The sequence below is a fragment of the Hydra vulgaris genome, chromosome 12 (genome assembly GCF_038396675.1).
Source record: "Hydra vulgaris chromosome 12, alternate assembly HydraT2T_AEP".
Lineage (NCBI taxonomy): Eukaryota > Metazoa > Cnidaria > Hydrozoa > Anthoathecata > Hydridae > Hydra > Hydra vulgaris.
In genome coordinates this window covers 48505604-48523767 of record NC_088931.1, presented here as the reverse complement: position 1 = coordinate 48523767, position 18164 = coordinate 48505604, and the positions used below count along the sequence as shown (strand labels likewise).

The window sequence follows — 18164 nt, the reverse complement described above, 5'->3', positions numbered from 1 at the left end:
TTCTTTCGGCGCACTTATGCCAGTTCGCGCTTGTGCCAGTTTGCACTTATGCCAATGTTTGCAAATTCTTTCGGCGCACTTATGCCAGTTCGCGCTTGTGCCAGTTCGCACTTATGCCAGTTTTTGCAATTAATTCGCACATATGCCAGTTCGCACTTATGCCAGTTCGCACTTATGCCAATGTTTGCAAATTCTTTTGGCGCACTTATGCCAGTTCGCGCTTGTGCCAATTCGCACTTATGCCAGTCTTTGCAACTGCTTCGCACTTATGCAGATTCGCAGTTATGAAATTCGCACTTATTCAGCCTCCTCCTTTTAAAATCACTGCGCGAGAGTGTAAATAATTTCTAACTTCTACCTATTAGTTCAACTGAGCGTGACGTCTATTTTTGTCGACTTCTTATACAAAAAAAAAAATTCAAATAACATTCTTGGATATTTTAAATACAAAGTGTCCACTTTTAAGAATCATTGCAAGTAACTAATCGATTTATTTAAAAATGTTTTATATATCGTATTTTATTATTATAGTTTAAAAAAATAGTAATAGTATTTAAAAATCTTCACGTAATATAAAAGTTTTTAAAAAGATCAACGATCAACTTGAAATACAATAAAAAGTTATTTCTAACGCTATTTTAAACAGTTTTTTATCGACTCATTTCTAAAACTTAAAAGCAACCGTGGTTATATTTTCAAAAATATATATAATATGCGTGGTCAAACCAAGCGCGTGATCGCACGCCATTCCCGTCCAAGCCTGTATATATTAGGTTGCTTCAAAAATAATCTCGTTTTTCAACCGTTAACTTTGAACAAACATAACTCAGCATAGAATAAACTTTATTAATCGAAATAAGAACCATTACAATCAACACATTTTTGCCAACGAGAAACAAGTTTATTTATGCCGGTAGCGTAAAATTCAGAAGTCCTGAAGGCGATGAAGTCATCAAAGGTCGTTTTGACATCGTCTCGGCTTTTGAAGCATTTCTCGTGGAGGAAGTTGTCGAGATGCTTGAAAAAGTGGTAGTCGGTGGGCGAGAGGTCCGGTGAGTATGGTGGATGAGGCAGAGTTTCGTAGCCCAATGCGTTCAACTTCTGCAGGGTCGGTTGTGCGACGTGCGGCCGGGCGTTGTCGTGGAGGAGAATTGGTCCCTTCATATTGACCAATCTCGGGCACATACATCGGAGCTTTTGATGCATTTCGTCGATTTGCTGGCAGTACTTCTCTGCCGTAATCGTCTCGCCAGGATTCAGGAAGCTGTGATGGATGAGACCGGCTGCAGACTACCAAACAGTCACCATAACCTTCTTTTGGTGGAGATTCAGCTTCGGGAAGTGCTGTGGGGCCTCATCGCGGTCCAACCACTGCGCGGAATGTCGTCGGTTGTCGTAGAGGATCCATTTCTCATCACACGTCACGATCCGGTCGAGAAACGGATCGTTTTTGTTGCGCAGAAGAAGAGCAGACGATACCTCAAAACGACGATTTTTTTGATTTTCGTTCAGTTTGTGCGGCACCCATTTGCTAAGCTTTTTTGACTTTCCTATTTGCTTCAAGTGGCAATCAACTGTTGAGTTATGAACGTTGAGTTCTTCCGCAACCTCTCGTATGGTTTTGCGCGGGTCGGCTTCGATTAAGGCTCTCAATTGATCGTCATCAATCTCAGACGGGCGTCCGCGACCCTCTTCATCTTCAAGGCTCTCCTCACCGCTGCGGAATTTTTTGAACCACCACTGTGCCATACGTTCGTTAGTGGTTTCTGGGCCAAATGCAGTGTTGATATCGCGAGCTGTTTTGGCAGCTTTTCGGCCCATCTTGAACTGGAACAGAAAAATCGTGCGAATTTGTCTCTTGTCCATGATAGATTTGACGTCCTGTAAAAAATGACTAAATTATTATAAAACAAAACCAATACGATAACTAGATCAAGCGAAAAACGCGCTTTTAAATAACATATAGCATGACATCTGCCAATAATAAATTTATTCAAAAATTCATCCAAAAATATAAAATATGAAAAACGAGATTATTTTTGCAGCAACCTAATATATATATATATATATATATATATATATATATATATATATATATATATATATATATATATATATATATATATATATATATATATATATATTATATATCTAATATATATATATTATATATCTAATATATATATATTTTTATATATCTAATATATATATATTATATAACCTAATATATATATATATATATATATATATATATATATATATATATATATATATATATATATATATATACATATAAGTCATATATGTATATATATATATATATATATATATATATATATATATATATATATATATATATATATATATATATATACATATAAGTCATATATGATGTTTTTCTTTGTATTTACGTATTCATTACATTTTTTCATTTCAGATTATCATATGATGGATTTATGCGATATAGAAGAACAAAGTATTGTAAATTTGTATGAATTTTTTAAAAACATCTACTAATAATTGGTCCAGTCAACTTCTAAACTTCAATATTGCATAAGTCATTTTTAAGTAGTTTCAAGGCTTTTCTAAATGTGTTTCTTATTCACATGGTTTTACAAGCAAGGTCTGCAAGCAAATTTGAGCTGAAAAATTTTTCTTAGCCTTTAAGGAGATTTGATGTTGTTCTTTGTTTAATTTAATTTGTTTAAATATAGTAGTTTTAATAAACAAATGTTTGTTTGTTCTTGCTTTTTTACTTATTTGTTTTCAGGTTCTTAAGAACTAGGCAACTTAGCTAAGCAAGTTTTTTTTTTTTTTTTTAGTGCAATTGGAAAGAACTGAAATATTTTTTAGTCACTTCACACAGTATAACTGGTACTGATTTGAGTACGTTTACTATTTTTTTTAATTTTTTATTGTTAATGTCTGTTAATTTAATTTTACTTTAGACAATTTAGAACAAAGCAAAGTATGAACTTTACTATTTATAGTAACAATTAATAACAGTTTTAAATTTAAATGATTTTAAATTTTTTTATAATTTCAAACATAATTATGTTCCTTTTTTTTTTTTTTTTATTTGCCTTTATCATCACTTGATTAGTTTGCTTACTGTTGAAACATGGTTTTAATTTTGTAAATTTATATATGATGTGAAATTTACTCTATTAATCATTAGTCAACAGTTAGAGAGAAACTGGAGCTTAATTTATAACTTTTTTATCAACCGTGCAGCAAACACATGGAATGCCTTGCCAGACTATGTCCTAAATACTACTTGAAAATAGTGAAAAAGGTAAAAACTAATTTACACCCGCATCTAAAACAGTTACCATAGTACATAATTTTCCGTGGTTGCTTCAATGCTGCTATACGAACTAGCTTTGCTAGTTAATGATGAACTTACGGTTCATGTTCTGTCCGTGTAACTTATTAATAATAATAATAAATAATAATAATAATAATAATTAAGAAATGCTGGAAATTAAATCAAGGTAAAAATAATTTTGTTAACTGGTCACATAATAAAACCAGTTACTTCTATTTATTGCGTGTTTTTTTTACTTTTTTTAACATGCAGCTTTAGAAACACTTTCTTTCTTTCCTTTTCGCTCTTAGATGAGAGGGAGAATTAATAAAACTTATGTATTTACTGAGCTCTTACGTATTTCTTAATACCGCAATTGATAATGATCATTTATGGTATAATTGTTCAAATTGTTGAACTATAATTGTTCCTCGATTGTTCAAATATTGTAATAAATAAAATCTTTTTAGTCCTAGTATTTTATTTGATAAAATATCTTATTAAGTCGTGGTGTTATTTGCCAGTGTTACTACATTGTGTTGTCTAGCCTTTTTATAATATTTTCTTTTTTAAATACTCTGGAGACACAGTAATGTGTGCTTACAAATATTTTATGCTATGCGCTATTGTTACTGTGTTTTGTGTTGATAGACCTAGGCTGTTATAGCTATTTTTTATTCTTTATATTTTCTGTAATATTATCCTAATTCTACTAACAATAAAATGCAAATAATATATTTTTAATTAAAAATTGTAATTTTTTTTTTCATTTTTTTTAGGTATTTGCAGGCTTTTCTTGACTTTTTCTGGTACCTTTTTTTTGACATATTTTAAAAAGAACTTAACTGATGTTAATGCGGTCTTTGTGACGTTAACTATAAGCAATGACATAGCTAATGAGTCAAAGTTAAAATATGATTTATAGATAAATTTGTATTTAATTTTTTAGATAAAATATCAAGTTATTAATGTGCTTTTTGTTGTTAATTATTTAATTACTCGTGACCCATATTAGGGGTTGCTTACTGCTAGTTTTTTTATTATTGCTACTGGTGTAAATTTATACTGTTATTACTATAATGTAGTTGTTATTGTTATTAATACTGCTATTATCACAATGATTATTACTGTATTATTACACAGCACAGTGTGCCCAGGACATGAAAAAATTCATTTTTCTGACCTTTTATTTTTTCACTTTAAATTGTAAATTTATGTTGTGTAAGACATATGTAGGTCATGGCAAAAAAAAAAATTATAAATTCATCAAACCATTTTGTTTTTATAGCTGTTTGAAGTTGAAGAAAAAGTTGACTCAAAATATTTGTATTAAAACTGTACCAATACTGTTTTTTAACAATAACTTTGAAACGCTATATATCAAAATTGACTCCATAAATTTAAAAAAAATTCTATCCTGGTCTGTAAATAATATTTAATTTGTGAATTACTTCAATAAAAATTGAAATTGAAGTTTAAAAATTTGTTTTGTGCAGTTTTGTTTATACCTAAAAAAATTCTAAAATATATGAAAACATATTAATTTTTTTTTAAAACAAAGTCACAGGAAAAAAAAGGCCGCAGGAGGCCGCAAACAAACTCAAATGTTTCATTCAATATAGACTTTCTATTTTTATGTGTAAAAATTACACAGTCCGGTTATCCCCGGAAATTGAGTAATTTAAGTTTGAATTTTATTTGTTCGTACAAGTTTGATATTTGAGGTTGCGTAATTTATGAAAATAAACTTTCACGGACGATTCAGGAATACCTGTTGATTACATGTGATAAAATGTTATTGATAAAAAAAGGAGAATTAGAAGAAATTTTACTAACCTTGAACATAAATTGAAATTAAGTTCATTGGAAAAATCAAAGCTAATTTTAAAAACAATCAAAGTGAGACATAATCTAACTTTAGAAGATGAAAAAGATAACATCAAGAAAATTCTAAAGCAATTTGAAAGACATGTAAAAAAATATTCAAAGTTGAAACAAAATAAACTTGTGGCCGAATTGGAAATTTGGAGAAACGAAGTTGGGATAAAACTGCCTGGAAATCTACCTGTTGCAGCCTCATCATCATCCAGGGGTGATGTAGAAGAAGATGGAGCTCCACAAGCTAAAAGAGGACGGAAATCAAAAAGACTAAGGTAAAAGTTTAACTGTTGACATATATTTGAATTTCTTAAGCATCATGTTATTTGGGACACCCAGTAGCTATTTTTTTACTTTTCATAAAACGTTATCATTTAATCCAGTGATCAACCTGAAAAACGTACATACAACAAAATTCTGGATGATTTTGTGGACATTGTGGAAAAACATGCGAGTGAACAAGGTGTAGATAAATCAGAATACTTAAAAGAAGTTGTCCAAAGATGTGAAAAAAGATGGGGGAAGATGGAAGGAGTAAAACTTTCAACAATATCGGTACAGGAAGCAATTGCTTTAATTTACAACTTGGATCTATCCATAAATAAATATCATGTAAAGTATGCAATCAAATACTGTTGTAGTTAATTGTTTTTATAATTGTACGTTTAAATTTTGTATATTTCCCTAGGAACTGCGACTTGAGCTTCTCCCAAAACTAATGTTGCCAACAAGGAATGATGTAGATACCTTTAAACGTACTTTGCTACCAAAAGAATTAAGCAGTGACGACAAGCAAACTTCATCCCCAGTGAACAATGTTATCAAAGACACTGTTGAGTCTCTACTAGATATATCCGAGTTTTGTGCTGAAAATCATTCTATACATGTAGAGGGTAAGTTTGGACTTGATGGGTCTGGAAATCACAATTATCGTCATCAGTTTTCCGATCCTCAAGATGCAGACTTAAAGGGAACAAATTATATTTGTTCCTTTTGGTGTCCTCTTGAAATTAAAGATTCAAAAAACCAAGTAATCTGGACTAATCCAACCCCTAACTCTATTACTTTTGCCAGGCCTGTTATTCTAGTGAAAGCAAAAGAAACTAGGGAGAGTGTTAAGGAGTATTTTAAAGCAACTCTGAGTCAACTGCCTAAAAATGAAACTCAGCCTGTTCTTTCAAAAAATGGGTTACAAATATTTTTAAAAACAGAGATTAGTATGGTTGATGGCAAAATGGTAGACTTATTGGTGGGTGATTCTGGAGCTTTTTGTCACTACTGCAAATGTTCCAGAAGTGATGCCAATGACCTGGTATGTATACTACATGGGTTCACCATAGATAAAAATTGCAATGATGTGCTCAGTACCTGGAGAAGACTAGAAAATGGCAAAATCTTGTACAAAGATACAGAAAGACATGGACAATGCCATGAACCTATAGTTGAATCAGATGTAAAATTTTTTGCCATTCTGCATCAAAAGCTTCGTGCACTCGACCACTGTCTGAAAATTTTGTATCACATTGTGGGTAAACAAACCCATACATGGTCTGAGCAGGACATAAAGGTAAAAACTGCTCTGAAAACAGCAAAAAAAAAGTTATTCAAAACGTACGTGAAAAAACAGGAATGCTTCTTTATTCTTTTACTTCTAGTGGTGGTAACACTAACAATGGACCATTAGCAGATCGTTTTTTTAGTCCAAAAGAAAGAAAGTCAATCTGTTCCATAATTCTTAAAACAGAAGACCAAGATAGCTTCTCGACTTTGCTATCTAAGTTCAATATACTACAATATACTTATACAAAAAAGTTGATCCTGATAAAGTTAAAGAAGTTGGTTATGGATTGATGATATTCCATAAACAGACATTTCCATGGGCTATGCTCAGCCCCAGCGTACATCAAATGTGTGCACATGCCTGGGAACTGTTTATGCTTACAGGTGGATAACCCATTGCTAAGTACTCCGAGCAGTCAAGCGAAAGTTGGAACAAATACATTAAGGCTTATAAATCAGGAACAAGTTGTAAAGCCAGACAGATGTCTTTGCAAATCAATACACATGACATTTACTGCAGACTGATGATAAGAACACATCCAATTATTGCCAGTAAAAAAAGACTTTTGCAATGTGGATTATGTGGAAAATTCGGACATACCACAAGAGGGTGTAAAGTAGACGTGAACAACATATTTACTGAAGAAAAAATGATAATTCAAGAATGTTTTCTGTGACCATATAAAATCAATAAGATTAATATCTGTGTATATTTGTGTTTAATATTAAATTATTATAAACTCAAATTCATTTCATTATGAGTTTCTTGAAATTATTAATAGTCAAACATATTTCATTATGAATTGGATATGATATCCTTTTCCAAGCAACCTAGCTAGCTATGAGCTTACTGGTCACGGGGATCGAGAGGCTATTTGTTATATAGGGCGGGGGGCGGTGAAAGACAAATTTTTTTTTTAAAAAATTTTATTTTTTAATTTATATTTTATAGTTTATTTGAAAATTTTAAAAAAAGTAAGAGCATGACTCTTGGCGCCCCTCCCCCTCCCCCACTGTTGCCCCATTTACTGGGTCAGAGTGCCCACACGTAAAAACTAATCTCAGAATCAGATTCTTCAGCCCAAAAAAGTAATATACTAAAGTTTTCACAAGATTTCATTAACAAATAACGGATTTATGAATTTTTTCCAAAAAACCACATTCTGGGCACACTGTGCACAGGTCAACAAATAAAAAATTTTTTTTTGGTGTCGAGCAAACAATTTTTTTTTTGTATAGCATTTCTCATTTTGATTTCAAATATGCAACTAATTTTTCACCATTATGTCAAGTTGTAAAGATAGTTGTAAATATTTATATCATTTGCACTTTCAATTAAAGTGCAAAAGCGAATTTAAAAAATCGCAAAAAAAATCATATAGTTGGGCCGGTAATGGTACCAACTGTTAGCCAACTGTTTTATTACTGTTCGGCCGTTAATGGTACCAACAGTTTATAAAACAGTTGGCTTAGTGTTGGTAAAAGCGTTACATTTTTTTCACCGACTGTTGGCCCAACTATAGCTAATAGCTGGTTATTAGGATCGGGCCGACTACTTACCAACTGTTTAATGTTTACTGGGTAGATAAATTATAATAAATATAAATAAAAAAAATATAAATATATTGCTACTTTTTAATGTAAGTTAAGTGCTTTAATATCTATTTTTTATTAGAAATTAGGTGCTAAACTGTTTAAATGACTTTTAAATCACCTGGCACATTGTCAGGACAAAAAGATTGCAGTAAAATCGGAGGTCGAGTAGTATCAAACGTTAGTGCATGAAGACATCAAATAGTAATGATGATCTTCCTTAACGATTTTACTTTATTCCTTTGCGAGTTAAACGTATTTAATGTATAGAAATCTTTTATTAAAAATACAGAATACTTATAGTTACATTTGTGTTAATCACAAAATGTTTGTAGTTTTAAGTTAATTGGAATATGGTTTTATTATTTTTATTTGTTTTATTTCATTGAGAGTGTTTTTTGAAACAACAGGATAATCTTATGTTATCATGGAGTTAATGATTTTGATATATTGGATAAATGGCGTAAGATCTTCTTTTTATATGGCATCCCAAGAAATTTCATTGATATATTTTTATAATTTTTATATGTAGTAATTCATTGAGAGTATTTTTTGAAAAACAACACGATTATCTAACGTTATCATGGAGTCAATGAATTGTGAAATATTGGATAAACAACATAAGATTTTTCTTTTATATGATAGCCCAAGAAACTTAATAAAAAGTGTAAAGGAGGGGGGGGGGTCTACTAACCCCATGACCCCCCCTAAAACCCACCGCTGTATCTATCTATCTATCTATCTATCTATCTATATATATATATATATATATATATATATATATATATATATATATATATATATATATATATATATATATATATATATATATATATATATATATATATATATAGTATATATATATATATATATATATATATATATATATATATATATATATATATATATATATATATATATATATATATATATATATATATGTCAGTGGCGGATCAAGCATTTTTTAATCTTTGAGATAGCTACCTTCCAGACGTGGAGCTAACTCCAAACATTTTTATGTTTATACTTATATCAAATAATGAGGGTTTGCAAAAAATTGCGGTGATTGGAGGCTGGGAACAAAAAAGCCCCAAAATTTTTGCTACACCTGCCCCAGATGTGAGAGCAACAAGTTGATGAAATATTTTTGTATTATTCTCAACTAGACTTATATTCATCGATAATTTTTAAGTTTCATAGTATTATCTCTTAGCGTTCAAAAATAATGACCATATAAAAATTACAACCCCCTCAAATTGAGGGGGTTTGAACTTAATATGGTCATAATTTTTGAACGCTAAAAGATAATACTATGAAACTTAAAAATTATCGATTTATCATTTTACCCAAAAAAAAATTATTGTTGTTTTTTTAGTTAATTTTGTTAATTACTTTATATATATGAAGTTAATTTTATTAAATATTGATAATTACTCAGAAAAAAAATTTCAGAGATTTTTCACCTTTTTTCCACTATAGTTTTAAGTGTATTTTGTAAAAAATATCATTTTGGATTTATAAACTAAACCTCCCAACCCCACCCTACCTTGTAAGAAGGGCTCGAGAGTATGAGCATTAACGATAACGTTTTTCTTTAATAGCAAGGCATGTTACGCGCATTTATGTTATTTATTTAGTGAATTACTTACCTATTTACCCGCCGTGTCTTTTATTATATTATTATTTATTATTAGCATTATTTATTATATTAGCATCAATTAGTTAATTAAAAAAGAATTATTCTAAAAAAAAACAAAATAGACTCCAATAGGAATTGAACCCAGAGGGCAGACACATCGATAAAATTTATTAACCTCTGCACCAAACAATATTGTAACTCTACAAGTTAATAAAATTTAAATAAAATAAATTTGTTTTGAAGCATTATATTTTTTAAGTAATCTTTAAAATAAAATAACTTCCGCATGATTAATACGAAAGTGTTACGTCAGCGTTACACTATCAGGGAATCAGTGACCTGGGTAAATATATATTATATACATACATACATGTTTTTGGCACCAGTAGCAGGTGCCAAAAACACTAAAATATTGAAAAACCCCAGCCAACGTATCTAAAGATGTACATAACTTTGACCAGTTCTTTTTTGTATACTTGTTCTTGAAAGGTTGTTCTGCGATATGAGTGGAGCAGATTTTTCACAATATTTTTTAATAGGCTAATATATTGGACCAAAGTAGGGGTAAAAAATTTGATCAAATTTTGGGACTTTGTTGACCTTTTAAAGGACTGTTTTCAATTTTTAAAAAAATCTGTCACGCTTAAATCATTGAAGACAACAAAATGAGTTCATACTAACACCACTTTTAGTTTTTTCGATATGCTGGCAAGCGTCTTAAAAATCCTTTATCCAAGAAATATAGCTTTTAAAAATGCTTACATAAAAAAACTTTAAAATACTGTAGATAAATACGCAAATCATCATATAATAAAGAAGTTGAGTTATTTTATGCACCAGTTTGAAATTGGTTTCCTTCTCTTTCAATGGATTTGTCATATCCATTCTTCATTTTTCCACAAATTACTTGTTTGCGTTTCTTTGCGAGTTCTGTATTTTTATATCTAATTGTAATTGTTTTTGAATAATTTGTCTAAATCTTTCTAACCAATTTTTTTTTAGGACTAATGAATATGAGACCTTTCCAGGTCTCACATTTATTGTTTCTAAAACTAAAACGCTAGCTTGTTTACCAATATTGAAATTAACAACTGCTTTAAAGATGCCAAATTGAAGTTGTGCAAGCTTGAGATGATAGCCTTTTGGTATACTCTCTATATTTTCATGTTCAAAGATTCATTGTTATTTTGGGTAAGGCCATGAAGACATTTATTTAAAAGAATGTCACTACTTAATTCACCATAAAATGGCTTATTATGAAAAAATATGATTTGGGCGCAACTTTTTTAGTAAAGGTAAAATATAGTGCTATGGCGGTTTTTAAGAAAGCTAAAAATACAAAGGTTCAATAAAATTTAGTTAAATGAAGTTCTATAGCAAATTTTTAAAAATGGTTTTGAATTGTAAATCTCTGATAAATTTTACACAAAACAAGAAATTAAATTTTTTTTTCAAAAATTTTATATTTCTGAGGAGTTTTCCGTCTAGCGTGGCTTGCGGTCAAATGCGCATTTTCGAACAGCTGTTTTAGCATAATTTCAATAGGATTTAATATGCTGAATCAAGATTTATCAGATTGGCAATTTTTAAAGCTTGTTTACACTAAAAAAATTTATTTTTATCGATGACTAAGAATTATTTTCTAATTCTCAGGCATCGATAAAAACAAAAAAGGCCGATTTTCACAGATTTTTTTTTAGTTTTGAGTTATAAAGTTTTTGCTAACAACAATTAAAAATTAATAAACGAAGGAGGGGGAGGGGAGGGGTTCTTAATAAGCTTTAGGTGGGTGGGAAAATTTTCCAAAAATTCATAAACGTCTCCCTCCCCCTTTTATTAAGGAATCGAGAGTAATATAGATAAATAATATAAACAGTATACATACGAAAAATCTACTCTCTCTCTCTCTCTCTCTCTCTCTCTCTCTCTCTCTATATATATATATATATATATATATATATATATATATATATATATATATATATATATATATATATATATATATATATATATATATGTATATATATATATATATATGTATATATATATGTATATATATATATATGTATATATATATATGTATATATATATATGTATATATATATATATATACAGGGGCGTTGCGTGAGAAAATTCCAGGGGGGGAGGGGAAAAGACCTTGTTTTTCCTAACTGCTTAACATAGTTTTCACAGCTGTTTTTTATAATTCAAGAATTCAAGAAATCGATTTCTGTCCTATTTACAAAATCTACTGATTGTTATACTACACTGCACTCACTCTCATGAATTGCCAATTATCAGTATTTATTAACTTCTATTAACAAAACATAGCTTCCTTTACATATATACAAAGTATTCAAAAAACGTCTAAAAGTTTTACCCATTCATAGTGAAATTGTATTAGTCCAAAAAAATATTACAATTTACAAATTCAATAAACTTTACAAACCATTCTGGCAGCATATATAGCAGTTTAAAATTTAGCGGAAATGAGTTAGTACAAAGGAATATGGAAAATATTATTTTATTACAAAACTTATACGCACAATATTTTATCATCACCCTATCATTTTTTGTCTACTGTTTGATTTTAATATGACGTTTCTTCAACTGAACCCATCTTTTAACAAGATGTTCGGGGTTAACTCCTTTACAAAGTTCTTTTTCGCACTTCAGTAGCATGAGACTATCCAATCTCTCGTCAGTCATTGTTGTTCTCAGATGTGATTTTACAATCTTGAGTTGACTGAAAGAACGCTCATTTGATGCTACACCATAAGCAGCTGTGATTACAAAAATGCATAGTTTATGGGCTTGTTTCAGTATATCCTTTAACTTCACAACATGGTACAAAATGTCTTGCAGCGTCTTGGCTGGTGTTCTTGATGAGTTAAAATCTCCATCACCTACTTCTAAACAGATATCTATCAAAATTTCCATCTGGCCTTTCAGCACATGAACGTCTGGAATATGATCCTTGTATCCAGGAGGAAAAAGTTTGCTTGCTTTTGTTAAGTTTTCAATACTCAAATTATCCTTATTTAACGGAAAACTAAAAATTTTGGTGATAGGGGCAAATATTTCCTTTAATGCTGCCGAGTTTTCGGTTAAACCTATGGCTAGAGAGTCAATGACCTCTTTGAATTCTTTCCGGTAAAAAGCTTTCATCTCCATTGCTATTAATCTATGTGTCATTCGTAATCGTTTTCTGCATCAATGTGTAATTTCCTAGAAAATATTACTGCACTTTCAATCAAATTGTTCATAGCATCTGTATCGTTACTGATATTTTGTATGTTCTTGGCAGTACTTTCAATTACATTAATACTGTCAATGACATTGAAGTTTGGACTTTCTAAGATTTCAGTTAATATTTTTATCTTCTCAATGATATTCTTCATGAAGAAAAGAGTAATAATGAAATCAAAAGTTGTTACTTTTTTCAAAAGTCCAACTGCCTTAGTTCTCGTGTTAGTATCAAAAATCTTATTATTTGAGATGCTCTGAAGAAGATCAATAACCTTCTCCAAACACTGATTTAAAGCCTTAACAGATTTTGCTTGTGCGGTCCATCTTGTTCTAGACAGGTTTACAAGCTGTATTGCAATGTCAATGTCTTCAAGTTTTTCTTTTAAATGACTAAATCTTTTTGTGCTTGATGTGAAGAAAACAAGCAACTGTTCGAGGACATTAAACAATTCTCGTATTAAAGCATTAACATTGCAGGCATGTTCAAGAGCAGTGTTTGTTCTGTGGTCTTGACAAGGTATGTAAGGTACATTATGGTCAACTTCTTCTGTTATATACTTTTGTACTCCTTTAAATTGTCCAGACATTGAACTCGCGTAGTCATAAGACTGAAAAGCCATCTTTGATGTGTCAATGCCTTCTTTATGTAAAGAAGATAAAATTAGCTCAGCCATCCCTTTTCCAGTCTTATCAGTGCATTCAACGGATTTCAAAAGCCTTTCCCGAATCTCACCGTTTTCACTGGCTGTTCTCACAACTATACTCATTATGTCCTTATGTGACATATCGGGAGTAGTGTCGGCCATCACGGAAAAAAAATTGGAGCTGTTAATTTCATCAATGATCTTACTCTTTAATTCAGTTGCAATTAAACTATTCATTTCATTTTGAGACGATGGACTCGTGTATGTAACTCTATATGGACGAAGGGCTCTATCTTCAATCCAGGCTTTTAGTGTGGGATTGTGGCGAGAGATAAGATTAACAACTGCAACAAAGTTACCTTGATTAGCACTGTCCGATTCTCTAAACGCTAGCCCTTGGCTTCCCAAAGTCTTGCATGTATCGATAAGAATTTCGACAGTTTTTCTATTCTGCACCTCTTTTTTGCTCTTCTATTAGAGCAATTCTATTGAATTTATCTATAAGGTGATCTATATGCCCTTTTTTCATAAGAAAGTGACAATATTCACTTAATGCAACTTTATGTGCTTGAGAGGTAAAGTGCGCCTGAAGCTTTCCAAGTTTGTCTTTCCCATAGCTTTTCATCTTAGACCAAGATCTCACCCCAACATTTATCCAAGCATCTTCAGTTTTTCCCTTCTTTCCAACACCCTTGGGAAAAAGGCGGCAGACAAAACAAAATGTGGCATCCTTCTGGGTGCTGTATTCTAAATGTTCAAACTCTTTGTACCACTGGGGATTAAATCTATTTTTACCGTCACTTGGGAAACTAGCAAGTTTTGGTTGGTGTGGCCCTAACTGGATTAAATACAGTTTTTGATTATCCGTAATTGTATGTGGACGTAAACCTGGGTCATGGCTTATCAATGCTGATGAATCTGATTTGTCAATTATAATATTTTGAGCTTTGGTATCGAGTTTTTTTATAAAAGCGTTTCCCATTTTCAAAACATTTTTTGACATTTTCACCACAGAACTTGTTGCATTCACAATTTCAATTGCAGCGAATTTTTCATTTACTAATTCTTCTTTACAATATTTTTTATAAATGTCATTGCAATCTTTAAGATTATCTATTAAAACACCCAAATTCCCCATGAGCGAAGTCCAATTTGTTGTTTCACTGCTTACTTCAGTAGTATCCAAGTTAATAATATTCGTGTCATCCTTTTTATCTCGGTCATGAAACTGGGTTAAATCATCTGATTTAGGATTTAATTCTGTAAATTTCTCTGCTTGTTCCTGGACTACAGCATAACCCGGGTTTTCCCCTTTTGCATCATTATTATGAATTTTTGAACTTGCGTCCTCTTCAAATTTTTTATTAAAAGGTGTTGTTTCTTCTTCTATGGATATATACATGTTGAAGTCGATGTTTCAATTATTATCAAGTCTAACTTTGTATGTTCACTACTTTGTATTTCGTCATCCACTTCGACATCAATACCAGCATTCTGAGGTTCCATTTTTTGTTTTTTTGAAGCTAAGGAGGCTACAAAAGGATTCTCTGGGGCTCCCACTGTTTGTATACGAACCTTTCTACCACCATGAACGGATCTTTCATGACTGGTTTTATAGTCGTTATTAAATACTGCTTTGCAGTATTTAATAACGACTATAAAACCAGTTATGGTTTTATAGTCGTTATTAAATATTAAAAAAATATTTAGTGCTGGAAAACAAACGCAGATAATTTACCGTAATTTTTAAAGGATTCAATGTTTATAAAAGTTATCACTCTTAATAAATGTGATAAGATATAAGAGTCTTAAAATAATAGAATAAGACTAATAATTCTATTATATATTCTAATTAGGCCTATTACTCCTACAAACCTAATTCTGATCCTACTTTAGTATACTGATAATTGGAAGTAATAACAGGCGCAAAACGTTCATATCAGAGTTTAGCATTTATTTTATTATACTTTCTGATAAAAAGCTTTATATAAAATTATTATATTAAAAAATGAATCATATCATTTTAAATGCTATCATATCTTTTATACAAAGACAGAAATGTTAAAATCAATTCATGGAAATAAATATTCACGTTTCAAAGTAGAAAGTATGAAAAAAATGAATAACTGCTTTTAGTCACACATAAAATTGCAGCTGCTATTTTTATTGCATAGACTTGCAGCTGCCATTTTTATTGTTGATAACAAAAAAAAGTTGCGCGAAAAAAAACAACAACGTAAAATCAAAAGGGCGTTCCGTAATGACTTAGCAATTTATTTCGTCTTGTGGAAAACAGCCTTAAGCCGTTTAATAAACGTAAAGTTTATTTGTCCAAGTCAAAAAAAAATTAGATCTTTGATGGATTTTCGCAAACATTTTAACTTTATTTAACTGGAAAATATTTTTTGATTTTATCACCGATTTCCCAACTGTCCCAACTCGTGGCAAGGAAATTCCCAACTTTTCTCTTTTCTAGATTCTGGGAGGGGGAGACTCCCCCCCTACCCCCTCCAAGGCGACGCCCTGTATATATATATATATATATATATATATATATATATATATATATATATATATATATATATATATATATATATATATATATATATATATATATATATATATTTATATACATATATTGGCCTGGTCTATCCTAAAAACTGCGCCTGCCTATAACAACATTTCCAAAAAATGTATACTATGTTTACAAGAAAAATTATTACTCATTTAGATCCAGAAAATTTACTGAATAAAAAATCAGAATTAATTTCTAAATGCAGACATGAAAATAAGTTCTTTTTAAAAAATTATAAAAACAAATTAGCAATCTAAAATTATCCTAATTCTAAAGAATTTTTTTCATGATTTTTTTATTTTTTAATGTAGTTTATGCAACTTCCTGGTTGCAAAATAACTACAGCTGTTACATAAATAGTTATAACAATTCCCAACTTCCTGTGAAATAGTTTTTCTGTAATTTGAAATTTTTGATGTTTAGACATTCCTTCCAACGAACCTACTGACAGTGAAACATGCTGTTAAAGACAACTAAAAATTAGATAAGTGTTTTTATTAATTTATTATTGGTTAAAATGGGCTTTTGCAAGTACATCTTTTTAAGAGCCTAAAAACTATCGCAAATGATTAAATTGAAGTAACGCGATACGAGACTTACGCGATACGCCGTCTTGAGCGTTTTTACTTTACCACTTTTTATGTAATATTATTGTTACAAGGTAAATACAAATTTTCACATCATTTTCATTGAGTTTTTTTTGATTGACGACTCAAGAAACTTAATAACGAAAGCTGAACTAAAGCTTTTATTGTTGAATAATATCTTATTGTCGACAAATAGAGCATTTAATTTAATAATATAACCAACCCACTTTCGATTGTAATGCAGTTTAATGTGCCAAAAAAGCCAATATAAATACACACCTGGTGTAGATACTGGATCAAGTTGTTAAAACTTTTTCTCGATATGATTAGATGCCAGACACCAATAAAATGTGTGTTGAGGCTTACAGGAAAAATAGCCATTTTAACGTCCTCACTAGTAGTGGATTTAGCATAAAGCGTGGGGGACGAGCTGCCAAAAAACGCTCATTAGGACGGTCAACTGGCGCCCTCTAAAAATTCACTTTGGCTCTTGTAAGTTTTTATTACAAAATCATTACTTTATTTTAAACGGAACTAGAAAATTTTAAAGCAAGAGGTCCCTTTCCATGTCATTAATAAAAGATTTTATTTTTGGCGTTTCTATTTAATAAAATCTTTCACTTTGAATCAAGGCCCCAAAAACACTGGGGCTCCATGCTTTAGCCCTCCTAGCCCCTAGCCCCTTTAATTAGGCACTGTGGAGCAGTATGACCATAAGTTCCTAAAAGTGTTTGATGGGCTTCGGCAACAGATTTCTTTCATTCAAACAATAAAAGTAAGTGTTGAAAATGCAATTTAGAGCGTTCCATGACTAAGGTCTGTACACACTGACTAATTCAATAGTACTATATGCATAACTGTCAAAATAACTATATATATATATATATATATATATATATATATATATATATATATATATATATATATATATATATATATATATATACACACACACACACAGTCGTGTGACAATTTATTATGGCTACCAATGAGTTTTGATTATTTTAAAGTTTAATCTCATTTTTTTCGTTTGAAGAGTAAAATATCATTATTGAATGTGAACCTTTTGTTTAAAATAAAGTTTTGACTCATAAAATCAGTGCTTTTTTTTTGCTACTGGCAACACTGTCAC

The 18164-nt window shown here is 30.5% G+C and overlaps 2 protein-coding genes and 1 pseudogene across 2 annotated transcripts; 1 reads left to right on the top strand and 2 right to left on the bottom strand.

Moving 5' to 3' along the window:
- Window positions 1-789: 789 nt before the first annotated feature.
- LOC136088169 (histone-lysine N-methyltransferase SETMAR-like) lies at window positions 790-3335 on the bottom strand (annotated as a pseudogene).
- A 139-nt stretch (window positions 3336-3474) lies between these two features.
- Window positions 3475-6945, top strand: LOC136088168 (uncharacterized). The gene is made up of 3 exons (XM_065811844.1): window positions 3475-3494; window positions 5119-5460; window positions 5569-6945. Exons 1-3 carry the CDS (start codon window positions 3475-3477, stop codon window positions 5828-5830), a joined length of 624 nt encoding a protein of 207 aa, XP_065667916.1. The 3' UTR covers window positions 5831-6945.
- Window positions 6946-13168: 6223 nt separating this feature from the next.
- Window positions 13169-14107, bottom strand: LOC136088167 (uncharacterized). Its single transcript, XM_065811843.1, has one exon. The coding sequence runs from the start codon at window positions 14105-14107 to the stop codon at window positions 13169-13171; it is 939 nt and encodes a 312-aa protein (XP_065667915.1).
- Between the last annotated feature and the right edge of the window lie 4057 nt (window positions 14108-18164).

What these genes read in the sequence shown, in the direction of transcription:
- LOC136088167 (XM_065811843.1), bottom strand. Translation starts at nt 14,107, where the DNA reads ATGAATAGTTTAATTGCAACTGAATTAAAGAGTAAGATCATTGATGAA.
- LOC136088168 (XM_065811844.1), top strand. Translation starts at nt 3,475, where the DNA reads ATGCTGGAAATTAAATCAAG. An exon ending in ATGCTGGAAATTAAATCAAG is followed by an intron (nt 3,495 to 5,118) that starts GTAAAAATAATT and finishes TGATAAAAAAAG; the next exon opens with GAGAATTAGAAGAAATTTTA. An exon ending in CGGAAATCAAAAAGACTAAG is followed by an intron (nt 5,461 to 5,568) that starts GTAAAAGTTTAA and finishes CATTTAATCCAG; the next exon opens with TGATCAACCTGAAAAACGTA.